Below are 27,999 nucleotides of genomic sequence, written 5' to 3'. Positions count from 1 at the left end.
GAGGAAAAGGTTGGGCTTGATTGTCTCTGAGGTCCTTTCAGCTCTAGAATTCATAGTATCTGAATTTTTCCAAGCTCTGTATATGCTGTGATGTAGTGAGGTCAATGACTGACTCCAGTTATTTCTGCCACGTCACTTTTCCTTGGAGTGATGCCACTGGAGTGTCCATGTGAGCTAGCAGCCCACTGATTTCTTGTCTTCTTCCTTTACACATCAGCCCTTCAGCATCTTGAGCTACTCTATAGGAAACCAGACTAAGGGATGTTCTTAAATCTCTTGGGCTCACTAACTACATTCAAAAAGGACCTATTACACACCTCAGCAGAGCGGTCAGAGACATAAAATAGGAAGCCTCAGTTGCAATGAAAGGATACCTAATTTACAGAGCATGCTGTCAGACCTCCTTCACTAACCCTTCTAGGCACTGAGCCAACATGACAGTCTTGGCCACCTACTTGCTAAGCCAACAATAGAATAGGCAGGTGTGGCCCATCCCTCAAGCCCCAGCAAGTAGGGGCTATGCTCTCCTGGGTCTAGAAACCACCAAGGCTATTCAGGCTAGGACTGGCCAAATTGAACCCATTCTGGCACACCGAGGGGGACCCCATATTTGAGCTTTACAACTTTATCCCCAATCCTAGAAGCTACTTAGAAGCTACATGATTTCCCCAAAACTCTTTCCACCAACTTCCAGGCTTCTTCTCTTCCAGAGCTAGAGAACTTGGATTCAAACAGGCCTGGGCTGGAATTCTGACTCTGCCAATTTCTCTGTTATTTCTAACTCTAGTTATGAGTCCTTGAGCCTCCATCTCCTCCGCTGTAGGATATGAATAACAATACCTTCCTCACATGGGTAGTATAAGGATTAAAGGAGATAATGTATGAGAAAGAATAAATACAGGGCCTGGAATATATATATATATATATATAGTCATAGTCACAGCTGTTGTGGTGAATATTATAGTGACATCCATTGGCCCATTGTGTTCACTCCAAGTACAGTAGACCATCTGCTGAGTAAGACTGTATCTTAAAGGCAAGAATGCTAACACTCTTGCATGACGAGTGAAGAGGACTCATATGCCAACTCCAAAATAAATAATTAAAATGACCATTATTATATTTCTGAGATTTACAGGCTCATGAGAAATGGAGGGCAGCCTCTCCTTGGTGGCTTTGAAATTGCTCTCCAAGACAGTAGGAAGACCATCAACTTTGAGTCATTAAGACTTCTTTTGAGCTGTGGTTCCCTTACTTGCTTCTCTCACACCCTTGAGTAGAATTCTTAGCGTATCTGTACCTAGTTTCCTGATCTACAAAGTAGCATTGCTGTGTTGGTGGGAGGGCCCAGTGGTGTAGCCGCTGTGGAAGACAGTATGGAGGTCCCTCAAAAAATTAAAAATAGAATTACTCTTTGATCCAGCAATCTCACCACTGACTGTTTACCCAAAGAATATGAAAAAACTAATTCAAAAAAAAAAAAAAACATGCAGTCTTGTGTTTAGTGTAGCATTATTTACAATAACCAAACAATGAAAGCAGCACAACCATCCATCAACAGAAGATATAATATATATACTGGAATATTATTCAGCCATTAAAAAAACAATGAAATCTTGCTATTTGCGATGACAGGGATAGAGCTAGTGACTATAATGCTAAGTGAAATAAACCAGTCAGAGAAAAACAAATACCATGTAATTTCACTCCCAAGTGCAATTTCAGTGAGCAAGGAAAAAGAGAGAGAGAGAAACCAAAAACCGACCCTTAACTATAGAGAACGAGCAGATGGTTGCCAGAGTGGAGGTGGGTAGGGGATGGTGAAATGCGGGGTGGGGGGGTTAAAAGCATACTAATCCTGATGAGCACTGGCTGATGTAGGGAAGCGTTGAATCACTATATTGTATATCTAAAACTAATAAAACACCATACGTTACCTTGGAATTAAAATTTCAAAAAGTTGGCACAGCGTCTGATATACAGTAGTTCCTCAAAATTTGTGGGTGCATCCTGCCCATGGCTTCCCTAATGAATCCTGCTGAGAATATAGTCATTCTCCTGCCAAGTCAGATGGTCACCTCTTCCTTTCACACAAAGAGATTGAGATTGTTTCCTCTCAGACGCTCCATTTGTAGTGTTAACATTTCCATTTAAGATGTAGGGAATTATTTCTGAGTATATTACAGGAGATTTGGGTCAGGCTTCCTTGAGAGAGAATAGAAAGGAAACCTCACATTAGCTTTGTATCATACCAGGCAGGTAATTTTATTGAATCTTCTGGAATTTCTGAGGGTAAGGTTTACTTATGCTTAGCTGTCCTCAACAAACATCAACCCTGTAAGTGTTATCTCTATTAAACAAAAAATCTTCACTATGATTATTTTGTGAATTGGGTCATTTAAAAAAGATGCACTTCCTCCTCCCCCCCCCCAATCTGGAAATAGGAAGATAGATAACATAAGGGACATACACCAGAATTGTCTCTCAGTTCTCTTCCAGACTCAAGGATAGATTTACCTTGTTGCACACAAAGCTTTTGACAAGAAGAGTTAAATCATTTCTTTATGATTATTCTAGGACTCAGACATAGATTATTTCAAACTGGCTCTCCCTCCATGTGACTGAGATTTGCTGAATAGTTTAGGACAGCTGACTTTTTAAATTAGGTGATGCAAAAATATATGAGATATATATATGCATATATATACACACACATACACACATATATATTATATATAATATATTATATGTTTAAAATATAAATAAAATAAATAATATCTATAAATATATATTACATAGATGTGCTATGTATAGTATCAGCAATAGCTGGGCAAGACCAGTTTAAACAAGATATAACAAAGAAAGCAAATGGGATGTGAAGATAAATATGATGGTTAATTTTCTATGTCAATTTGGTTGGGCCACAGTGTCCAGATATTTGGTCAAACATCATTCTGGATGTTTCCGTGAGGGTATTTTTGGATGAGACAAACATTTATATCTGTGGATTTTGAATTAATCAGATGGTGCTCCATAATGTGGGTTGGTGCCCCCAGTCAGGTGAATGCCTGATGAGAACGAAAGGACTGAGCTTCTTGAAGCCAGAAGGGCCGTTTGCAGAAGCAGCAAACGGCCTTCACACTTGAGCTGCCTCATTGGCTCTTCTCTGGTTCGCCAACCTGCCGAACTTGGTTCAAATTATTCGTTCAACCCTACAGAATTTGAACTTGCCACACACATCCTACTGGTTTCCTTTTCTCCAGAGAACTCTAACTACTGCAATAAACAATCCCAAACACCCTGTGGGGCTCCTATACCATCAACTTGTATTTAAAGAAAATCTGTCATATGGCACTGTTAGGTCGTTAGTTGTACAATCTAATCATTTCCAGCAGCTAAAATCACAAGCTTTAGAGCCAGAGATATGTGGGGTAAATCCCCAGCTCCCCAACCAATGGCCCATTTGCCTTCCGGTGGAAAATGACCAGAGGCCTAAGACAGGTATGCCCTGTGGGAGGCCTCCTTGCCACAGGTGGGGTTAGCCCACTATCTTACTGTTTTAAGAGGAAGCAAATGGCATGAGTCTAAGTCCCACACTTGTTTGGTGCTGGGTTTGGTGAGGGAGAAATTGTAAGACATCCTTAAGTTCAGGTTCAGGACTTAGCACTGTACCTGACACCAAAGAATAGCTCGAACCAAGATGGCAGCTGTTATGAACAGATCATTGCTGACTGTCAAAGAACCAAACTTCTCTTGACCCTAAAAACACAATGACTGGATTTATTTTCTTCTAATACAGTGGTGTCATCAGCATAAAAGATATAAATCCATTTAATAACAGGACTTGGCCAACCACAAATTACTGTAAACCTCTGTATTTGCTATAAGAAGACATCCAACTTTACAAAATGAGTAACCTGAGGTTAATTCTTTGCTTTGCAAAAGAACACATGGCTTTTAGATGTCTTCAAGTGATCAAGATAATATTGAGTGATATGCAGTCCCTCTGTGGACCACCTGTTACCTGCTCCCAACACGTACGGGTCCACCCCATCTCCAACCAGTGAAAATGACTGCAGGCCAGGAAATCAAGGAACTTCCCTGACCTACAGATTTCTCCAGTTCTCCTCCCAGGATGAACTTCAATGGCCAAGTATCCGTTCTGGTCCCCTATTTTCCTGAAAAGGAACCTTGCTGCCTCTGCCCCTGCCTAAGCCCTGCATTTAGAGACTGGAGGAGAAATCACAATTCCCCATGTGGCCTCCATCTGGAAGGGGCTGTGATGCTTGCCCGTGCTCACATCAAGATCGCTAGACCTGGTGGGCTTTGTCACCCCCGCCCGTTGTGTCATCCTGGATAAGTCACCGAGCCATCAGCAACAGCACTTACATTCCTCCCTTGCAAAATAATCATAACTTACACCTCTCCTCATTTTGCAATGGATGAAAATAAAACATAGAAGGGGCTAATGGAAGCAGCCAGAGGCAGCCGGGATCTCCCCTGCAGCTTCAACTTCTCTGCTCAGCTCTGCTTCCTGGTCAACATGAGACAACTTTTTCCAACATGCTGTGCACCAAAGTAGTTCATTGGAAACACTGTAATTAGCATTACAGTTAAAATGACACTATTGCAATGTTAATTACTACAGTGCAGATGTACCATTAGATATCATACATAATGTTGTCAAGCTTTTATTTTTAAATTAAAGTGCAACAAACCATACCCGGGCTACACAGCTTTTTTTGATTAATACAAATTAATGTTATTTTAGTGTCTAGGGAAAGGGTGGGGATAAGGGGGTGTTGCGTCTAGCTGCAAGAACACATGGGCAAATGGTCAAGTTGCAGGTGAATTCCTCATAACTCCATTCCCCTTCTCTGGTCTCTGCTTGGTGGAGAGTCTGAGCTCCGTGAGGGCAGGGACTGTGCCTGGTTTTAGTCACCATGCCATCCTTGGCTCCTAGCACACAGTTAGAGGCGTTATTCGGACTCTTGATTGCGGCTTGGGCCATGAGTGCAGGGTTGTGGGATGGAACCCCACCTCGGGCTCTGTGCTAAGCATGGAGCCTACTTAGGATCCTGTCTGTCTCTCTCTCTCTTTCTCTCCCTCCCTCTGTTCCTCCCCCACCTCACATGGTCTCTGAATAAAAAAGTAAATAAAATAAAATAATAAATAATAAATTAAATAAATAAATAAAATCCGAAATGAGGGGCAATCAAACCATCACAATGCAGAAGTCAGTGGAAGTCCTTCATTGTGATGTTTAAGAAGCAACACTGTATCTCACTGGGCGCTGGGAAGTGGGAAAGATCAGCGTGGGTCCCTTGTCGAGCATCGTCATGGTCTTAAGTCTGAGCAACCATCACTGCCATCCATCTCCAGAACTCTTTTCCTCTTGAAAAACTGAAAGTTCTGTGCCCATTAAGTAACAACTCCCTGTTTCTCTCCCAGCAGCTGCTGGCAACCACGTTCCACTTTCTATCCCTATGACTCTTACTACTCCGGGGACCTCATATAAGTGGAATCTATTTACATTTAAAATAATTACTGATGAGGATGATTTACTTCTATCATTTTGACATGTGTTTCCTATATGCCTTATAGTTTTCTATCCATTTTCATGGGGGGGGGGGGCAAGGCTCTTATCTCTATATTATGTAGACACTTCAGGAAATTCACTGAACCACCCAAGGTCACAAAGAGGCACACTGGGAATCTTTTGACTCAAGAATCCTTCCTTCTCCCACCTGCTATGTGCCAGTATGTTTTTTTTAAGTCCTGGAGAAAGGCAAACAAGCATACCACCTGGCCCCTGCCTTGTTTCAGTGCGCAACAGTTTTCTTAGGAACATTAGCCATTAGACAGGCACAGATGGAAAGATTTCCAGAAGTGCAGGAAAACCCCAGATACTTGCCTAATGGAATAGAGCATATGTCCTCTAAAAATTTAGGACCGTGGGGTGCCTGGGTGGCTCAGTCAGTGAAGCATCTGCCTTCTGCTTAGATCATGATCTCAGGGTCCTGGGATCGAGCCCCACATTGGCCTCCCAGCTCAGCGGGGCATCTGCTTCTCCCTATCCCTCTGCCCCCTCCTGCCCACTCACTCTCTCTCTCAAATAAATGTCTTTTAAAAAAAATTCAGAGCAGTTCCTTTTACACTGCCTCGCACACAATAGGTGCCCACGGATGCTACTGGATGAATGTCATGGTGCTGTGTCATTTGAAGACAATTACAGAGATCCAGCTCTGCTCTGTGGTGTCTGCTCTCCACATTGATGGCTGTGGCCGTAGATAGTCATGTGCCTCCACTTGATGCAGAACTTGCCAACTGGAATATCCCTCGCTCAATAAGACTAATTTATCCATAGGATACTCATTGCAGTACATTTTTGCAATAGTGAAAATGTGAAGGGGATGTAAAGAGTCAACCATAAGTTCTGTATTTTTACAGTGGAGTATTACACAACCATTTCAAAGTATTATTACAGAAGAGCAGTTTAATGACCTGGAAATATTCATGTTTGTGAAAATTATATATATATATTTATATATATATATAATCATATGTGATATTTATATATATAAGCATATATATAAATAAGCATATTGTATTCATGTACATTATATATATAATTTGTATATATAAAATAGTTAATATATAATAATATGTATTATTTATTATATATTAAATAATATTGCATTCATCTAATACTATGTCATGGTATATAATTTATATATTAATATAAACACAATTAATGATTTTTTAAAATTTTATATTATTTTTTCAGTGTTCCAAGATTCATTGCACCACACTCAGTGCTCCATGCAATATGTGCCCTCCTTAACACCCACCACCAGGCTCACTCATCCCCCTGCCTCCTTCCCCTCCAAAACCCCAGGTTGTTTCTCAGAGTCCACAGTCTTTCATGGTTCATCTCCCCGTCTAATTTCCCTCATTTCACTTTTCCTTTTCTTCTCCTAATGTCCTCCATGCTAATCCTTATGCTCCACAAATAAGTGAAACCATGTGATAATTGACTCTCTCTGCTTAACTTATTTCACTCAGCATAATCTCCTCCAGTGCTGTCCATGTTGCTACAAAAGTTGGGCATTCATCCTTTCTGATGGAGGCATAATATTTCATATTGGACCATATCTTCTTTATCCATTCATCTGTTGAAGGGCATCTTGGCTCTTTCCACAGTTTGGCAATTATCTTCTCCCATTCCTTGGGTTTCCTTTTTGTTTTGTTGACTGTTTCCTTTGCTGTGCAGAAGCTTTTTATCTTTTTGTTTTTCTTTTCAGTGTAACAGAATTCGTTGTTTATGCACCACACCCAGTGCTCCATGCAATCCGTGCCCTCCATAATATCCGCCACCTGGCTCCCCCGACCTCCCACCCCTCACCCCTTCAAAACCTTCAGATTGTTTTTCAGAGGCCATAGGCTCTTATGGTTCATCTCCCCTTCCAATTTCCCTCAACTCCCTTCTCCTCTCCATCTCACCATGTCCTCCATGTTGTTATGCTACACAAATAAAACCACAAATATGGTTTCACTCCACAAGTGAAACCATATGGTAATTGACTCTCTTTGCTTGACTTATTTCACTCAGCATAGTCTCTTCCAGTCCCGCCCATGTTGCTACAAAAGTTGGGTATTCATCCTTTCTGATGGAGGCATAATACTCCATAGTGTATATGGACCACATCTTCCTTATCCATTTGTCCGTTGAAGGTCATCTTGGTTCTTTCCACAGTTTGGCGACCATGGCCATTGCTGCTATAAACATTGGGGAACAGATGCCCTTCTTTTCACTGCATCTGTAGTGCAATGGCAGGGTCATAGGGAAGTTGTATTTTTAATTTCTTGAGGAATCTCCACACTGTTCTCCAAAGAGGCTGCACCAACTTGCATTCCCACCAACAGTGTAAGAGGATTCCCCTTTCTCCACGTCCTCTCCAACACACGTTGTTTCCTGTCTTGCTAATTTTGGCCATTCTAACTAGTGTAAGGTGGTATCTCAATGTGGTTTTAATTTGAATTTCCCTGAGGGCTAGTGATGATGAACATTTTTTTGTGTGTCTGATAGCCATTTGTATGTCTTCATTGGAGAAGTGTCTGTTCATGTCTTCTGCCCATTTTCTGACATGATTATCTGTTTTGTGTGTGTTGAGTTTAAGAAGTTCTTTATAGATCCTGGATATCAACCTTTTGTCTGTACTGTCATTTGCAAATATCTTCTCCCATTCCGTGGGTTGCCTCTTTGTTTTCTTGACTGTTTCCTTTGCTGTGCAGAAGCTTTTGATCTTGATGAAGTCCTGAGAGTTCATTTTCCTTTTGTTTCCTTTGCCTTTGGAGAGATGTCTTGAAAGAAGTTGCTGTGGCTGATGTCAAAGAGGTTACTGCCTCTGTTCTCCTCTAGGATTTTGATAGATTCCTGCCTCAATTAATGATTTATATATTAATCTATAATAAATATATAATAATAATACAATTTTATATTAATGTTACACATAACATATTATAAATAATAGTATATATTTATATACACAAACTCATATATATATATATATATATACATGTATGTGAAAAATCACTCATCTGATTAGACAGACACATATATAAAATGATCTTGTTAAAATATGGGTATAGATAGTCATACATATATGTTATAGTATATATAGTTGTAAGAATATATATATCAAAATATTAGTGATGATCATTGGGTTATTGTGGAATTGTGGCTGATTTTTATTTCCTTGAGCCTCTCTATATCTTTCTAACCATATATAATACCTGTATATTATCTTAATAATTACAAAAAGTAAATTTTACTTAACAATAAATGCAATGTCAAACACAAACCTATCTCTAACCATTTTACTGCCAAGAAACTCATGTGTTGGGATGTAAAGAAAAGACAAGGCCTCATGATCTCATACTGATTATGCATTTATTTGAGACTGGAGGCATGCACACTTTGGGATTATCTGGTTGCAAAGAATAGATAGCTTGAGAAAAATGTTAATTTATTGGTAAGATGTAAAGCATATGAGAAAATGCAGCTCAGACCTCATAAAGAAGATGTGAAGGATTTCTGAAGGTCAAGTAGCTGTTCTCTCTCTGCCAGTGCACGGTTTCCTCTGTCACTGCTGGCACATCTGCTTCTCTCTGGTCTGACTTCCAGCTACCCAGCAGGCTGCATCTCTGGACTCCATGTGACTTTCCAGTTCAGGTACTCAACAGTGCCAGGCCCTCAACAGAGCTTCTGTTGCTAATTCCAGATTCAGGAGGGGGAAGATTAATCACCTAGTGTATATGTTAGCTTTTGCTTTATTACAAACTACCTCCAATACTTAGGGACTTAAAACCCCAATTATTTAGCTTCCAAGTCTGTGTGTCTGTGGGCAGTTCTTCTGGTCCAGGCCAGTCTAAGTTGACCTCAGCTGGGCCAGTCAGTTGGCAGGCCAGCCATGTGGTAGTCAGTATGTGATGACTTCTCCTTGGATGACTCTCATCAGTGTTGTATCATCCCCCAGCAGGCTAGCCCTTGTTGACGTGGTCTCAAGTTTCCCAGAAGGAGAGAGCACAGATGTCATATTCGATATTGGCCAAAGCAAGTGAAAAGTCCAGCCCAGAGTCAGGAGGGAGAGAAGCAGACCTCTATCTTGATGGAAGCGGCTACAGAATCATGTTGTAAAGAATGCAGTTACAGGGAGGGGAAGAATTCTGGCCATTTTTGCAATCTGCTCTTTAATCTACCAAGCACCCAGGCTGACATGAGTTCCATCTTGTAGCTACAGAACATTTACATATTTCCACATGGCCCCAGGGATTGAGGCAGCCAGGGAGAGAGAGACTGGAGATTTGTGCATAAGTTTTCCACTGTTTCACCCTGTAAGTGATACTGGCTGTGTCCTCTCTCCTCTCATGGCCAAGATCAGTCACATGGGCTCCACCTTACAGCAAAATGGCAGAATCATGAGTCAATGGAGTATTTAGTGGGCATTACTGTCTCTGCCACAGTGAGCCATCTACAGACATATTTGATTATTCACAAAACTAGTGTCCGAAAAGTGGAGGGGCAGATAAGGATAGCGCTAGCGAGAAAATATTTAAAAACATGACTAAGGAATATCAGACATTACATAAAGCCATTAAGGAATCCCTAAGGCAGAAGGCTGGGCCCAAAAGAGTCAGAGTAAGTAGGAAGAAAATCCAAGTATCTCAGCCTCTGAGAATCCAGAAGCATTCCATTCAGACCTATTCAATGTCTCCTTTAATCTTCTGTTTTGCCCCAAGAGCTAAGTCAACCCAGGAGACGAAGGCAGTGGAGTCAAGGGTAGGAATTGGGGTTCTAGGATCAAAGGTTGAGAGGTCCTAAGTCAAGAAAATAAAGCTGAATATCAAGTTCAAAGAGAAAAGAAGGAAAGGGAGCATCAAGCAGTAAAGTCAGCAGTTGAGAGGCTGAAGCAAGATGGAATCAGGAGTGAGGAAGGGAAATGGGAAACTTGGATCCATCTCTTTAGCATAGCACTGAATCCCTGAGCTCTGAGAAGGGGGTCAGAGCTCAGATTCTTTTTTTTTTTTTTTAAGATTGTATTTATTTATTTGATAAACAGAGATCACAAGTAGCAGGCAGTGGGTGGGAGGAGGGGCAGGCTCCCTGCTGGGCAGAGAGCCCGATTCGGGACTCGATCCCAGGACCCTGAGATCGTGACCTGAGTTGAAGGCAGAGGCTTTAACCCACTGAGCCACCCAGGCACCCCCCAGAGCTCACATTCTGCACAGCCTCTGGTGGCAGGGGCAAGAGAGGGACCTAACAAAGGCACATGGGACTGCACACTTGAGACTTTGGACCAAAGCCTTCAGTCTCCCATGACAGCTCGCTCCTGTTCGCCCATTTTGGCTTCCTTGTTTCTCATTTGGTCTTTGTAGCATCTCTTGCTTTCTCCAATTTCTCACACCTGAGATTTTAACTTTTACAGTGTCTCTATACATTCCAAGTACTTAAGGTTAGAAGGGCAAGTTGTTTTTTTAAGTTTTTATTTTAATTCCAGGATAGTTAACATACAGGTTAGTATTAGTTTCAGGTGTGCAATAGAGTGATTCAACCATCCCACACATCACCTGTTGTTCATGGTGACAAGCATACTCCTTAATCCCCATCACCTTTTTCACCCATCCCCCTCCGGTGACCATCAGTTTGCTCTCTAGAGTTAAAATTCTGTCTCGTGATTTGTCTCTTTCTCTTTTTTTCTTCCTTTGCTCATTTGTTTTATTTCTTAAATTCCACATATAAGGGAAATCGTATTTATCTTTCTCTGAGTGACTTGTTTTGCTTAGCCTGATACTCCATAGCTCCAACCATGTTGCTGCAAATGGAAAAATTCCATTCTTTTTTATGGCTGAGTAATATTCCCCCCCCCACTGTGTGTGTGTGTGTGTGTGTGTGTGTGTGTGTGTGTGTGTGTGTCTTCTTTATCCATTTATCTATCAATGCTATCAATGGATACTTGGACTGCTTCCCAACTTTGGCTCTTGTAAATATTGCTGCTAAGAACAAAGGGTTGCCTATGTGCCTTTGCATCAGTGTTTTTGTATTCTTTGGGTAAATATCCAGTAGTGTGATTGCTGGATCAAAGGGTAATTTTTTTTTAACTCTTTGAGGATACTCCATACTGTTTTTCCAGAATGGCTGGCCCAGTTTGCCTTCCCACTGACAGTGCACAAGTGTTCCTCTTTCTCCACATCCTTGCCAACACCTGTTGTTAAGAGGAACAAGTGACTTTTTCTAAGGTGCAATGTTCAAAATATTAATCACAATTGCTGAGGTCTCCTTTGAATCCCTACCTCAAATTCCTACATGATCATGTGATCGTAAATGTGGTTTATGCCTCTCGGAAAGTACCACATAAGCCAGGTAGGGCAGTCATGCCCTCCAAGCACTGCTACTCCCCGTTTCATATAGAGATTTAGCCTAATGGTTGCCCATCAAGAGGAGGCAAAAGGCATTTGTTTAAGCACCATGCTGGGTTTGGTGAGACACAGAAAGAGAACCTTGCTTGACATATTGTGCATTGTGTTGCAGGTCAGTGGGACCATGTACAACACTGGAAGACATGTGTCCCTGCGCCTGGACAAGGAGCACTTGGTTAACATATCAGGAGGACCCATGACATACAGCCACCGGCTGGAGGAGATCCGACTACACTTTGGGAGTGAGGATAGCCAAGGGTCGGAGCACCTTCTCAACGGACAAGCCTTCTCTGGGGAGGTATGTGGGGCTGTTGAAGTCCTAAAGTTGAGTGCCAATTAATAAGGCTTGGTGCCTATTTATACCCAAGGTGGGATAACAGATGGAAAGCTTTCTTTTAAATCTGTGAAATGAGAAGGTCAGTGCCTCCTTTCTCCATCTGTCTTTTTGCAAGTTGACTAGAAGTCTATAAACTGTGCTTCCAGGTTTTTCTAGGGAAGGCCACAGTGGAACTGGGTATTTCCTTCTGAGACATTGGCACAGCTCTCATGACTCACACCCTACAGTGGTCTCTGGAGCATTATTTTAACCCCAAACCCTCACTTTTCTTGCATACCTTCACTTAGACCTCCCTGGACCATCAGCCTCTCATAGAAGGGTATAGGCTCCATAATTCTTCCTTCTGGCAGAATGGGTCATATTTGCACAAAACTATAACTTACTGTGAAACAAATGTCAGGCAACTAAATGGTCTGCCTGACTTTCTACAGATTGGAAATGTCACTGTATGTCACCATTAATGGTGAGTATCACTGTGTGCCACAATCAACCCAGATAGGATTCAGACCATAGCAGTGAGCCAAAATGGCTTCAATTATAGGATGAGAGCTATGGTTTAAATAGATACCATCCGGGTTCTGACCCTTGACAAGCACGGTCTAGTTAATTTGTCCTCTTACACTTGATGGTGGTTATCAACCAGGAGTCCAGGGTGCTTACATGCTAAATAGCCAGTAACTGTGTTTCTCTTTAAAAGTCCTCAGTAACTGATATCGACAAAGCTGTGAAATAACAGAAGTATGTATCTCACGATGGACCTGGTCTTTTTAATTTTTTTTTTTTCAGTCAACATCGTGTTTAAACCTGGCATTGTTTTTAATACTCATACTATACTCGTAGGCGAGTTTAGGGACCCTAATGGAAAAACTCCCTAGAGTTGCAGTTTCTGGGCTAGAGTATAGAGCAGGGAAGATGATGAAAGCAGGGCAAAAGTCCATGAATTGAGAGTGACCAGGGATTACCAGTCTGAATTAAGGACTATTCTAAATTAGATAAACACTTCCTTTATAAATACATATTATTTCAATATTTGTAAGTATTTTATTTGTTGGCTTACTTGCTCATTTCTTTGCTTTTCTCCCTCACTGAACTGTTACATTCTTCTCCTTATCGTAATGTTGCCTCCGACTAAAAATTAATTTATTAATGAATTTATTCAATGAATGAGTGAAAAAAATGTGGATGGTTACTTGGCTAAAATCTTTACTTTGTAGAGTTCCTTAGAATTGCCTTTTCTTCAATGTGTAATAAAGGGTGCATTGTAATTTGTATAGGAACTACAATTTTAGAGTAAATGAGTCTCTCCAAAATCCTTCAGGGAAACATATAACAAGTTGATCTCTCAAAGTATTAATTTTCCTAGACATACCCAGACTGCAGGTATCAGGCATTCCAAGGAATCTGCATTTTTAAAGCCCCCAGGAGAGTCTGTTGACTAGGTTTGTGAAACACTCACTCCACCAGCACATTATTAAGTGCTCTCAATGAATAGAGCCTCTAAACAGAGTTGCAAGTGAGAATTAACTGGGGACCGTTGTCAAAATATTTACATTTGAATCCTTCCCTAAAGCAATTGAATCAGGGCCTCAGGGAGTGGAGTCCAGCTCTGCACACTTGTAGAAATTCTGGTGAGTGACCACTGGGCCACTTCTAGCCCTAGCTCTGCTGGAATTATCCCAGTTTTCTAAACAATGAGAACTTAATCAACCAAACCATATTGCACAAGCATTAAAAAGGGCACCTGGGTGTCATTGCAAATGGCAAAGCTGGGGGTGCTGTCTACAGGGATGGGATCTGGGGAATAGCTTCCCAAGAAGGCAAGCCAGAGCCTTGGCCTCAGCACAAGAACTCTCACACTTTGTCGTGGGCAGATGACATCAGCTATGTCATATTTCTTTCCCAGCCCCTCGGTATGGAGTGGCTTCTGAACTGGTGTGGGTTTAGGTGCAAGAAATCAAAATGCTAGAAGCACTCAAATAATGTCACGTGGCTAAGTATTAGCCTTTGAGATATTTAAGAGTTTAGTGACGAAGAAAAGTTTGGCACCTTCTCTGTGGCATGAGGGAAAAGAGCTAGGGTCCATGGATGGAAGTCCTAGACGGATGAAGTTCAGCAAAATAAATAATGTGTTCTAACAGTGAGAGCTATCCATTGCTGGAATGAGTTTGCCTCTGAAAATAGCGAATTCCCATCACTGGAATTATTAAGCATGGAATGGAATTTGAGGACTTCATAAGAATAACTCACCTCATATCCTCATGAGCAAGGAAAGCACCTTCTAGTGCTAAAATCCCATGCAATCCATGATTTCCTGCTAGAAAATGTCCCCCAACCAGATTCCACTGAATGTTAGCCCCAGTTAGAGAACATACAGCCCATCCTGTAGATCGGTGTCTTATTTTTATTTTGTGTTCTCCTCAAAGCCACCTTTGGTCTCTGTTTTTTGGCTATCCTCTGAGAGCACCTAAGTAGACACTTCTAGCAACAGAGCATGTGTTTATTTTGTTGACAATGAATAATCACATCGCCATCTGTCCCATCTATCATCGCTGATCGTGATAAGTCAATTAATGCCAGGCATTTTCCTTGGCACAGTGCAACAGTCGTTATCTCAAGAGCTGTAGATTAATTGCAGTCTTGTCTAGTGAGGTTATTGTAATTGATGGTAATCATTTGCTTTGTTTTATAAAGCTGCGTGGATGTACGACACAGTCTGCAACCACATTTTTTTTTTAATTATTCATGTCCTACATGGAGCACTCCTGGAAGCCTTGTTGGGGGTCGGTGATAAATGAGTATATTCAGGGATTCAAATATCTCCATTTTTTTCAAGAAGGGAAAACGAACCATTCTTAATAAGGAAGACCCTTTGCCTGCTAATCGTGTCTAACTGGTTAGATTCATGTCCTTTAGTAGGGTATTTACGAAAAAAAAACAAATGCATTAACCAGGCAGAAGATAATATTTGAAAAGAATCATGGGGATGGATGAAGTTCCAATAGTGAGGCTAGACAAAAAAAAAATAAGTTTTCTTATTGAGGGGAGGTTGGAAAGATTCATTTTGAACACTTTCTTGAAGTTCTTTCAGAAGGCCCAAGGGAGGGTATATACTGAGACTCATGCCCGCCATTTTGTAGGAAACCTCTGCCAGGTCCTCCTGTTCGTGCCATCCATCTTCCTATGCCTCTGGTCCTCCTGCTGTGTGCTGAGCTCCACAGCCCTGCATAGCAGACAGTCTACTGAGGGACACATATATTTAAAATACAGTGTCACATGGCTTATATTTGAGGATGCTTCTGGAAGAGGCTTATGAAGTAGGTCTCTTGGGACTGTTTTAAATAGAGGACAGATGGATGCCTGTGTGGCCGGGCACAGTTGCTGCTCTCACTAGGTGAGCTAGGTGAGCTAGGTGAGCTAGGAACATGAGCCTTCCCAGGCTCAGCCTCTCAAGTCTCTAAGTCTGCTCACACACATCTGAGCCAGGAACCGGTCCACAGCTATGGCCATGAATGTGGATAAGATTGTTTCCTTTAAAGGGGGGGAACAAGAGTCATATTTATTTATGTGTTTGGCAGCTTGTTTGTTGGCTTACCTATTTATTTAGTGGCTCTGAACCAGGAAAGGAAAAATAATTATCTCCATGCAAACAACTGAGAAGTGCAGAAAATGCAGGCCCTGTCCCTTTCCAGGAGTCAGTTACATGCATACTTTAGAGACCAGCTGCGCTGAAGCCGCACAAATTTGGAGGCATACGCAACACAGAATGGTTCCGAAGTGTGCTAGAGTCTGAAAAGCGCCGAGGAGCACATCACGGAGAACCAGGGCCCCACTAGGCACCAAACAGCTCTGGAGGGAGGTACTCAGGCAATGTAATTAGTGCTTTGCCGGGAGGCTGGGACCTCCTTGTAGAGCTGTTCATTGGCACAAGTGGAGTTTTGAAGGGGAATGAGAATTGGGATGTTTAAGAATAACAGGGACATGGTTGTACATATGGAAGAGCTCCCTGAGAGCCATGGTAATGGTGTTCCCTTTGTCCTGAATGCCAGCTTTCTCTCTCTCCCTCATTCCCACACAGCCTCTCATCCCCAACCCAAGAGCTTTCCAAGCCTCCTTCCCTCCTCCCAGACAGTGACTCCCAGAGAATGCTCCATATTCACCAATTTAGTGGTCCACAAGCTATAGCCTGTGGACCAAATTCAGTCAAGTAGCTATACATGGTTTACATATTTAAAGGATTTTTTCTCCCAAAGAAGAATGTGCAACAGAGACCCTGTGTGGCCTGCCAAAGCTGAAACAGTTGCAAAATATCTGATCTTTTACACAGAAATGTTGCTGACCCCAATCTATTAAATTGTTCATCACTGTAGATTTTATAACTGCTTACTCTCAGTTCTCTTGGAAATGGAGTTCTTTGTTGATAGAGATTTTATTTTGATCATCGCTGTATTCCTAGCCCTTTGTACATTGTCGAACACATGAGGGCAGAGTCATAAGTGTTTACAGAATGAAAGAATAAATCATCTTCCTATGCCCCTTAAAGACAGGGACTCTTTTCACTACTCATCTTTGTATACCATACACCTAGCACAGTACCCAACATTCTGTAAGTGCTTAATTGTGGAATTCAAAACTTAAAGGAATCAAAACTTAAAGGCTTTTTTCCTGGAATTTTGGGTGTGTTGTATTCATTGACTACACCAGGAATATGCAACTTCCTTTAAATTGAAGGTGGAAGGTTTCGATAAAGGCTGTCCGAAGCACTGAGTTCTGTTAGAAACTGGAAAAGAGACAGAGTGGTTTAGTTCACAGCTACCATGAAGGCATGTTCTGGGCTTTCTTTGAGAAAGGATTATACTTTGAGAGATTCAAAATTTATTAACAGGGCCCTAACCCAGCCCTATCCTCAGTGTGGTAAAGAACACAAAATGATTGAACAATTAAGTGTCACCTTGGAGGAGCAAGGCAGAGACTTGAGTCAATTACTCTGCAGCCCAATCCAGAACTTGCCTGGCTCATCCACAGGTGGTTATGGAGTCTCACTGCTAACATCTGGCCCCTGTTGACGTGCTTCCTGATTTGCTTTTCATTCATTCCCTCCTTCATTCATTCAGTTAACAAATATTGAGTGCCTACCATATGCTCCAGTGAAGAAAATAGATAAAAGTCCTTCTTGTATGGTGCTTGCAGTCAAGTGAAAATGGACAAATAAAAAATAATAAACATAATAAATGAGTCCATGCACGTGATAAGTTAGAAGAGGATCAATGCTATGAGGGAAAAGTAGAGTCAAGAAGGACCAGAGCATGAGGAGTGGAGGTAATGAGTTACAATGGTAAGCAGGGTGGTCCGTGTAAGCTGTATTGAGACGATGCCATCTGTGAGGTTGCCATAGAGATGTCTAGGGGAAGGAGGTTCCAGGCAGTAGGTAACAGCTGGTACCATGGCTTTGAAGTGGGGGAAAGCTATGAGTGTTCTAGGAAGAGGGAGAGGAGCGTGAGCGCAGGGTAAGTGAGAGGGCATGAGAAGTTAGGGAGGAAAGAGGGAGTGGGGCCAGTGCACATCAGGTCATCTTTTCCTTTGTATGGACTTTGTATGGGCTTTGTATGGACTTTGGCCATTATTCTCAATGAATTCCAAAGCACAACACAAATTCTCCCATTTAATCACCCAACACTAGCTCAGTGAAGTTACCTCTTAATATTGTCTCCCTCTGAACCTGGAGAAACTAAGGCTCAAGACCAAGCAGACAGTAAATGATCGAGATTGGGCTTAGCTCAGGTCTTCTGATTCATAACATCGCTTAAACAAGCCAAGCTTTACCTACCCATAAACCCCAGAGTAGTGACTGCTCACCTACTCTGGGCCTTAGCCCCAGGGGGATTTCAAAGATCTGTAGACCATGGCGAAGACCCTGACTTCCCAGAATGTCAGCTCCCAGAAGTCATAGAGTAGGTTATACTTTTTTTTTTTTTTAAGATTTCATTTATTTACTTGACAGATAGAGATCACAGGCAGGCAGAGAGGCAGGCAGAGAGAGTGGGGGAAGCAGGCTCCCTGCCAAGCAGAGAGAACGATGCGGGGCTCGATCCCAGGACCCTGGGATCATGACATGAGCCAAAGGCAAAGACCCCAACCCACCAAGCCACCCAGATGCCCCTAGGTTGTACATGTGATAGGCACCTGACAGATATTACTGAATGAAAAGATTGAATGAGCAAATGAAGATAACTTAAAAGATGACAACTTTAAGAGTGCCTAAATTATGCCCAGTTTATCATGAATTCAGTTTTATCATTGTAATGGCAAACCTATAAAGTTAGTGTCAATATCAACAGAAGTTCTACATATGTTAAGTTATTCACAAATGCAGAGTAAGTGAATTCTTCAGAGTCCCTGGGAGGAGGAATGGATCAGTGGATAGCCAACATGCTAGAAAAATTCATGTAGATTCCTCATTTCAGGCCCTGGAATTACTCCCAGGATCAGACCAGGGAATTTATCTTTGCCAGTGCTAGAAGCCAAAGTTCTGGATCCCAGGAGCCATTCCCACTCAGAGTTAGAAAACTGGCCTTCAAGAAGCAAAGCAAACAGAAGTCGGAAGCCCAAATGGTGGTAGGACCTATTATGATGATGCCAGCAAATAGATGAAGACTGTGATCTAAGACTCTAGGGAGTCTTGCCTTTGGACATTCTTATAATTACTTCTGGGAAGGGACAACCCAATCAAGTCAGCAGCTTCCTGGATTGCTAGTTTTAGATGGACACCATGGGGCAGCCAAGGAGAGAAACACTGCAGTTAAAGACAACTTGCTGAGGTCAACTCATTATCCCATGGGCTCCCATTCCAACCTGCAGCACACCTCTGACCTGGTCCTGCCAGGATGCCATTATGACAGCCACCATGGTCTTCTACTGGACTCTAATCTTCTCCCTGGTGTTCCGTCTAAAGCACGGAAGGAGGTATTATATTACAAAGACATTAATGTAAAAGATTACATTTTTTACATTTTTACATTTATTATATTATTATTTATTACATTGTTACATTTATTATATTATTTTACATTTTTACATTTATTATATTACAAAGACATTAATGTAAAAGACATTACCTGGGACTTGATCAAGGTTCAGCCTAGAACATAATGGTCACCATGGAGACCATCAGTGTTTGGTTTTACAAGTGTCAAATGTGGTCTTTCTTTATTTAGTAACCAATGACATTGCAATTAAGGAGGGTACTGGACCCGACATTTCTACCAATGAGGTGTACTTTTTACACTCCTTTCCAAAGCCACAGGAATAAAATCAGCTGGAAAAGAAAGATGTGAAGTAAGAGTGACCCATTCACTACTACTATGACCACTGTCAAGAGTTCACAAAATTTGCAGAGGTACCACCAAAGATCACATCTCCTACTTCAAGGGATAGACCTGCTATTGAAAAGAATGAGTCTGCTGAAAGCCTCCGTCTGAAGTGTTAAAATTGGAGGTCCCATGGAGGTCACCTCTTCCAAACCACTTACTGTACAATAGAAAAATCAGATGACAGAGAGGATAAGAGCACTGCCCAAAGTCACTGAGAGTCAGTGGCAGAATTAGGACCCAAACTTAAGTTTCTGGCGCCCTAGTTTGAGATTTAAAATTTTTCAGATAAAAATGTAAATTATGTACAATCCCAAGATTCAGCAAGCCCTTTGAGTCCATCTGGTTTAGTTGCCCCACAGAGCAGGTGTAGTCTGATAATCAGATTCCCTAGCTTAGTGAGCAGAGCCCATCACAAGAACATTTATGCAGACAGCCTCAAAGAGGCAGAGATGTGGACAGATTACTTTCCAAACATGAGCATTCAGCAGCAGCCCTGCGGAGAGGGTTCTAGAAATCACCAAATCACCCCCAACAAAAATACCATCCATGTGAGAAATTTAATAGTGCCTGATTGCAAGAAATGTAGAAATGAAAGACTGGGGGTGCCTGGGTGTCTCAGTGGATTAAAGCCTCTGCCTTCAGCTCAGGTCATGATCCCAGGGTCCTGGGATTGAGCCCCACATTGGGCTCTCTGCTCAGCAGCGAGCCTGCTTCTCCCCTCTCACTCTGCCTGCCTCTCTGCCTACTTGTGATCTCTCTCTGTCAAATAAATAAAATCTTCCAAAAAAAATAAATGAAAGACTGGAAGACTAAAATAGAAAGCAAAATTCCTGAAAGACCCTTTGGTTGGTCTTAATATGAAAAGGCAATCATGAGGACTTGAGAACAGAAGCCATGCTTTTCTACAGTTTGAATCCCCCCTTCCGCCCACACTCCCCCATAAACATCTACAACAGCTTCGTAATATTAAATATAAGTAATCTAGATAATAATATTGAAAAATTAAATCATGAGATGTCTAGCCATTCCATGGATGTGCTTCCATACAATTCAAAATAAAGCCGTTTAAAACCCTCAGATTCATTTGCTCTGACATATCGATAAACTTTTGCTGAAACAAAGCTAATCATCTCAATGGTGCTGACTTAATTGCTCGCCAGTTGACGGATAATAAACAGACCTGAGGATTAAAATATGAACTAATTACTGTACTCAATTCCATTTACTTGATTTCATGTTCCATTAATTTTTTGCATCATTTCTGGTGGAAGCCTTAGATTTATGGTTACCCTGAATGAATTATACCAGTTAGTTGCCTGTGGCATGCTCGTGTTCAGAATTGGTTGGAAAGGGCAGAATTCTGGGCAGTAAATATTTAGCCGAAGCAGCCTAGGATATAGTAAGTGAAGGTAATTATCCGTCCCCAAATACCAGCCAGAGTCAGCTTCTATAAATCTATCCCCATCTCAGCAGTAAAAGGGCAACACTAGGATGGCTCTCATGATTATTCATTGGATCAGCTTGGTAGAGGCCATTTCCAAGAGCAGCAGTTGCTTGGCCCGGAAGAGGGCTGCAGGGCAGCAGGGGCAAGCACACCATGGGGAAGGGACAGTGGCCTGGGAGTCAGATACTTGTGGTCCTGGATGGAGGCTAACGTTTTTTCTTCAAAGATCTGCCTTTAACACGCCGTTCTGACACCTAGCTGTGTGATCTCAGGAAGGTCAAAACGGGACAGATCACTTGGCCTTCCCTACCCTTTTAAAACTCTGATCTGAGTTTAATAATACCGGTCCCATAGACGTAATTGGTTGATTGTGTATTGAGAAAAGCATTCCTGTGATAGGGCTTCTTAAGCTATAAAGTGCTGTGCCAGTCATCTAGTCCAAAGTCTTTGCAGAGAGGACTTATAAAGATAATCATAATGTGCCAAAATGGTTGCTACCATCGGCTTTCATTTATCGAGCATGTCCTATGACCCGGTTCATAGTTCATATTTCTTCTCACACCCAGGGCTCACAATGAACCTGTGAGCTAACACTTGGAAGCACCATTTTTACAAAAAGGAAAACAAAAAAAAGTCAGAGAAATTAAGGAACCAGCTTCAGTCACATGGTCCATTTGGGGAAGAGTGGGGATTTGAACCCAGGTCTCTGGCTTCAGCTATGCAAAGTTAGGGCACCTAACTAGTTCTGCTTTTAAATAGCTGCTTGATCACAGGTTAAGCTCCTTCTCTCTAATCACAAGTGCCCTGTGTGTCACCTGAGAGGATGCTGCACCAGCCTCAGGATTAACTTGCACTTTTTCTGGCTATAAAGGGAGACAGGAGCAAGGGGAAATATTCACTTCCAACTTCCATGCACCTGCTGAGGACTGTAGATCCATCCACCTGCCCCTCTCAGATGGACAGTAATTGGGACGTTACATACAGATGCACAGTGATTTTTTTTTCTTGCACATCTTTGAAACACAATAAACAAGGTATTGCTTATCTGTAAATTCATTTCTGTACAAACACATCTGTTTCCCTCTGCAAAGCGTGGGAAGCCTTATTCCTTAGTCTCAGAGGTGGCTTGGGCAAATGTATTTTCTTATAGTGGATCTGTTTGCTGACCTAGACATTTCTGGATTAAGACTTAAACATGGACCCTGCAGGAGCTCTTTGGCAAAGTGAGCTTAGCCAAGAGGTTTTAGATCACACTCCTGGCCAGAAAAAAGGGGAAGGCCCAGCGATCACCAGATACCTGCCCAAGAACTTGGCCCCCTGCTCCAAGGTTTTCAAAGCAAATAGCAGTGTCTCCTTCGGGAAAAACCATTGTGGAGGACCCAAACAGCCACCCAGAAAAACTATTGTTTCTGTGAGGTCCTTGGTGGGGATCACACATTTCCTGTTGCACCTGACTGTCAAGGGCTGATATATTTCCGTGCCCCAGGTGATGAGCTAGGACCTACTTATGTGAGCAGTGGTTAATCTCAGAGTTTAAAATTGCCAGAGTTATTCATTCCTATGTTTGAATCTGGCTTTGTCACACACACCTGTGACCTTGGGCAAGTTACTCAACCCACTTGTCCCTCAGTTTCCTTATTGATGAGAATAACAGCGATGGCCATCCGTGGGACTCCCCTCCCCAGCTTTATTGAGGTAGAGTTTACCTACAAGAAAGTCAGCAGTCTTAACTGTACAAGTCAATATATCTTCGTAAGTACATAGTCATGTAACCACTGCTACAGCTATGATCTCAAACTCTTTCATCACCACAAAAGGTGGCCTCATGTCCCTCAGAGGTCAGTCCCCTGATCCCTGGAAACCACTGATGTGCTCTCCCTGTAGTTTTGCTTTTTTCAAATTTCAATGGACTCATACAGCACGTAGTCTTTTTTTTATTTTTTTCAATTTAATTTTATTTTTTCAGTATTTCAAGTTTCATTGTTTATGCACCACACCCATGCTCCATGGAATATGTGCCCTCCTTTATACCCACCACCAGGCTCACCCATCCTCCCACCCCCCTCCCTCCAAAACCCTGTTTGTTTCTCAGAGTCCACAGTCTCTCATGGTTCGTCTCCCCCTCCTACTTCCCCCAACTCACTTCTCTTCTGCATCTCCCAATGTCCTCCATGTAATTCCTTATGTTCCACAAGTAAGTGAAACCATATAATAATTGACTCTCTTTGCTTAACTTACTTCACTCAGCATAGTCTCCTCCAGTCCTGTCCATGTTGATATAAAAGTGGGGTGTTTATCCTTTCTGATGGAGGCAGAATATGCCATTGTATATATGGACCATATCTTATTTATCCATTCATCTGTTGAAGGTCATCTTGGCTCTTCCCACATTTTGGTGATTGTGGCCATTGCTGCTCTGAACATTAGGGTACAGATGGCCCTTCTTTTCACTACATCTATATCTTTGGGATAAATACCTGGTACTGCAATTGCAGGGTCATAGGGTAGCTCTATTTTTTTTAAGATTTTATTTATTTATTTGATAGAGATCACAAGTAGTCAGAGAGGCAGGCAGGAAGAGAAGAGGAAGCAGGCTCCCCGCTGAGCAGAGAGCCTGATGTGGAGCTTGATCCCAGGACCCTGAGACCATGACCTGAGCCGAAGGCAGAGGCTTTAACCCACTGAGCCACCCAGGCACCCTGGGGTAGCTCTATTTTTAATTTCTTAAGCAATCTCCACACTATTTTCCAAGGTGGCTGCACCAACTTGCATTCCCACCAACAGTGTAACAGGGTTCCCCTTTCTCCACATCCTCTCCAACATTTGTGGTTTCTTGCCTTGTTAATTTTCACCATTCTAACTGGTGTAAGGTGGTATCTCAATGCGGTTTTTATTTGAATCTCCCTGATGGCTAATGATGATGAACATTTTTTCATGTGTCTATTAGCCATGTATATGTCTTCTTTGGAGAAGTGTCTGTTCATGTCTTCTGCCCATTTTTTGATGTGAATATCTGTTTTTTGAGTGTTGAATTTGAGGAGTTCTTTATAGATCTTGGATATCAGCCCTTTGTCTGTAGTGTCATTTGCAAATATCTTCTCCCATTCTGTGGGTTGCCTCTTTGCTTAACTTTATTGTTTAAATGATCTACATTTAAATTAACCGTTTTTGGGTGCCTGGGTGGCTCAGTGGGTTAAGCCGCTGCCTTCTGCTCAGGTCATGATCTCAGGGTCCTGGGATCGAGTCCTGAATCGGGCTCTCTGCTCATCAGGGAGCCTGCTTCCTCCTCTCTCTCTCTCTGCCTGCCTCTCTGCCTACTTGTGATCTCTCTCTGTCAAATAAATAAACAAAATCTTTTAAAAAAATAAATTAATTAACCATTTTCCTTTGGCATACAGTTCTCTGAACTTTCGCATGTACAGATTTGCATAACCATCATCATAATTAGGATACAGAACCATTCTACCCTGTAGGGTTGTTTTCAGGATTAAGAGTACTGGTATATGTAAGGTGCCCAGAACAGTGTCTGGTGTGCAGTGAGTGCTCAGAAATAGTAGCATTTATTGGCAACAGTATGCTTCTTCGAGGTCCATCTGTCAAGGTCAACATTTCTACCCTCTGTCCCCATCTAAGAATCCAGAGTGGCATCCGTGCAGCAGGTGAAATGCCTACATTTCACCTTTTCTGATTGCTGATTTCTTATTGGTATCAATACTCCCTAGAAGAGGGCTGCACATGTGCCACCCACTGGCCAAGGTGTTTGTCCTCAGAACTGCACCTCCTTCTAGTCATCAAAGGACCCCATGCAGACCAGTCCCGCCCCTGCCAACACCAGGATGGCAGTGTGGGGGGAAAGCATTCAGCAGGAGCATGAGCAAGGAAGTACAATCCCCATCCTGGCCTCTGGGAGCGCCCTTCCCCTTCCCCAGATAAGGGCTCCTTCATTCTTGCAAAGGTCACCAGCAAGTACAGCATTTTCTCATGCTCTGTGTCTGAGACAAAACCTTGAGCTATCTAAGTAGGATGATTGAATTCTTCTAAGGTGGTCTAGACTGAATAGAATGATCGCATGCACCTAGGGCGGTCAAGATTGAAGCAGGTTGCTCCTGAAATAGCACCTCCTTTTCTCTCAAAAATGCCTCACTTTGTACAATGAATCATTGGGTCCCCCTGTGTCTATAAGACCTTGGGCAAGCTGCTTAACCTCTCTGGATCTCCCTCCTGTAGCCCAGAAAATTAGAGGACTGGAGTACCTCAATTAAAGCCCTTCCAGCACCAAGGGGCTGAGAGAAGTAAAATCTTCCTGCATAATTTTATCATCACATATAAACGTGGACTGAGGGGTTTGTTGTGCTGTGTGGAGGGTTAGAAACATGGATCTCCCATAAAAATCTTTGTGCTACATTGGAGAGCTTCTCCCAAAGATTAAGTATATACTCTATAATTGGCCACCATCGTTATGTCCTTCAAGGTAAAAGCTTGGGAAATTAAGACATTTGATGTGACACCAAAAATTAAAGCTGAGCTTCTTCTGCTGACTTGGATATGTCACCTTCACTTGTTATAATGCCTGAAATATTGAGCCTCCTCCTTGTGTCCCTGTTACAGTGGCCACAGTACTAACAGAGTTAGCACACACGCACACATTCTACAAGGCTTCGGTCCTTCAGCTCCCTCCCAGGTAAAATATTCCTGTGGTTACTAGGGTATTTTACTAGAAACCAGAGGTTCCCCTCGAACCATTTTGCTTTGTGTATTTTAATTACAATTTAAGTGATTTCTCTACACGGAGCACCCCCAGGAAGAAACCCCAGGAATTATCATTATCCTCCACTTAGGCTTTGTTTCAATTCCGGTCTTTAGAGAGCCAGAACAGCAAGAAGATTCTGTCACCGTAAACCCCTCTGTAAATCCCTATTGGTGTCAGCATTTAGCCCTCTTTGCCATCAAACAAAAGGGAGAGGGTTTCTGTTCCAAAAGGCAGGCTTTGCTTTTTAAAGCCTCGGGGGGCATCCAAACACTCAGTCCCACCAAGCTCTGGTGCTGTTTCTGGAGTATTCATTTAGCTTGATTTACATTATTTTAATTTTCTTAGGGGTGTCTTTACTAGCTGGAGGGTGATTTTTCCCCCTTAATTAAAGAACGAATTGATGCCAAAGCACACAGAACAAAACAAGCCCCTTCATACCCTGTCTCACTTGTCACTTTTTCTTGTTCTCGCTTTTGGATACTTTTCAGCTACCTGCATTCTCAAACTGGAAATGGGATGGAATGACAGGGGATGAGGCCCCCATCTCTCAATAGAACGAACCAACCCTTGGTTTCAATTCTTTTAATTTCCGGGAGCAGATGATGGTTTGGAGGAGGATCAGGTAGTGTTCTCTCTATCTCTTAGACAGAAAAGCTGTATCATCAGCAAGGGCCGTTCAACAAAACTCCATGCAGTTGAGCCAAGAATGGCTCCAGCCTAGGGCTGTTCAGTGAACAAACCCAGCCACAGTCCTCATGGAGTTTAGGTCCCTAAGGACGTCTTAAGTGGTGTGCTTTGGGATGCAAGTCTTAGGAATTCCTTTAAGCTAAGTGAAGCCACCAAAGCAATCCATGGAAAGCCTCTGGGGTATGTCATAGGACTCAAGGTCACCTGGGCCAGTGAAGAGACTGGAACCCCGAAGAGAAACAAGGTCATAACCCTGGGAACTACTCCAACTCCACTTCTTTCACATGGCTGCTTTATTCTCATTCTCTCTATCAGCTGTCTTTTTCTTGCAATTCTTTGTGTCCATGCAGGGAATACATGACCCCTCTTAGGCTCCCAAGTTTATGCCCTCTTGGATCAAGACCACCCTGGCCTGGCTGGCTGGCTGGCTCTTCATCCCAATTCCAAATTCTCCAGAGGAGAGGTTTGATTTTTTTCCAACCTAGATCTGATGTCCTCTCTGACCCAAGCATCTATGCATGTGAGGTGGCGTCATATAGATAAACAGGTCCGGGAGGACCCTTCCCCAGTGGGAAGGAGAGCAATTACATGGAGTAAGCAGTCACTGTAAGCCATCTGGATGCCCCCCAAAATGTTGACTGTGGTGGAAAACGAAGTTTTTTCCTGCTCAGCCCAACAAAATCCACATAATATATTGGACGCGAATCTTGGGGTTGGAGAAGGCTTTTGGATATGAGCAAGATCTTGAAAGAAACATATGAATGTGGCTGAAATAGGATAAGAGTATCCCAGACAAATAGAATAGCACCTGTTAATAGAAAGAATAAAGGTAGTCAATCCATGGCATACTCTCAAAGAATTTAGCATCTTGTGATTTTCACAACAATTTCACCCATCATGGGGACATCAGTGGCACATCACAGCCATGTCACTCATCTTCCTGGCTGCTGACACTGCTTTTCCCTCTCTTCCCTTTCTGCCAGTACATAAATGGGGTGGGCTCAAAAAAGTTTCCCAGGGATTGGCGTCAAGCAAACCCCCTTTCACATGCCAGCTCTGCCACTTCCTGTGTGCCCTTCAAAAATATTTAGGCACCTCCAAGATGAGAAAAATGATAGTAACAATATCAACCTCAGAGGGTTTGTTGTTTGGATAAAATAAGGCATTTTGAGATGAAGAGCCTCAGCACTGTGTCTGGCACGGAGGGAATGTCAAGAATGTTTATTTCCAGCACCTTCCCTCTCTATCTGTTGTCTTCTCCAGAAATGGGCTGATGAGATGTCTTGGGTAAAAACACACAGACTTGGAAGGGATGTGGTCTAACATTGGAACAGAAGAGTTAAAATAACGACTCTTCCCCACCCATCCAAAGAGGGAACATTTCTAAAATAATTAGTGGACCTTTACATGTGTTCTCACCCTTGCCTGTCAGTTT

The 27,999-nt window shown here is 42.4% G+C and overlaps 1 protein-coding gene across 1 annotated transcript in view; it reads left to right on the top strand.

Moving 5' to 3' along the window:
- The window catches only part of CA10 (carbonic anhydrase 10), a 511,943-nt gene that overhangs the window by 388,559 nt on the left and 95,385 nt on the right, over positions 1–27,999 (top strand). Inside the window, exon 4 of the mRNA XM_059149151.1 lies at positions 12,092–12,277. Within this exon, the coding sequence (XP_059005134.1) occupies positions 12,092–12,277 (186 nt within the window). The remainder of the gene's footprint in view (positions 1–12,091; positions 12,278–27,999) is intronic.

The sequence above is a fragment of the Mustela lutreola genome, chromosome 15 (genome assembly GCF_030435805.1).
Source record: "Mustela lutreola isolate mMusLut2 chromosome 15, mMusLut2.pri, whole genome shotgun sequence".
Taxonomy (NCBI): domain Eukaryota; kingdom Metazoa; phylum Chordata; class Mammalia; order Carnivora; family Mustelidae; genus Mustela; species Mustela lutreola.
This window is presented reverse-complemented; position numbering and strand designations above follow the sequence as displayed.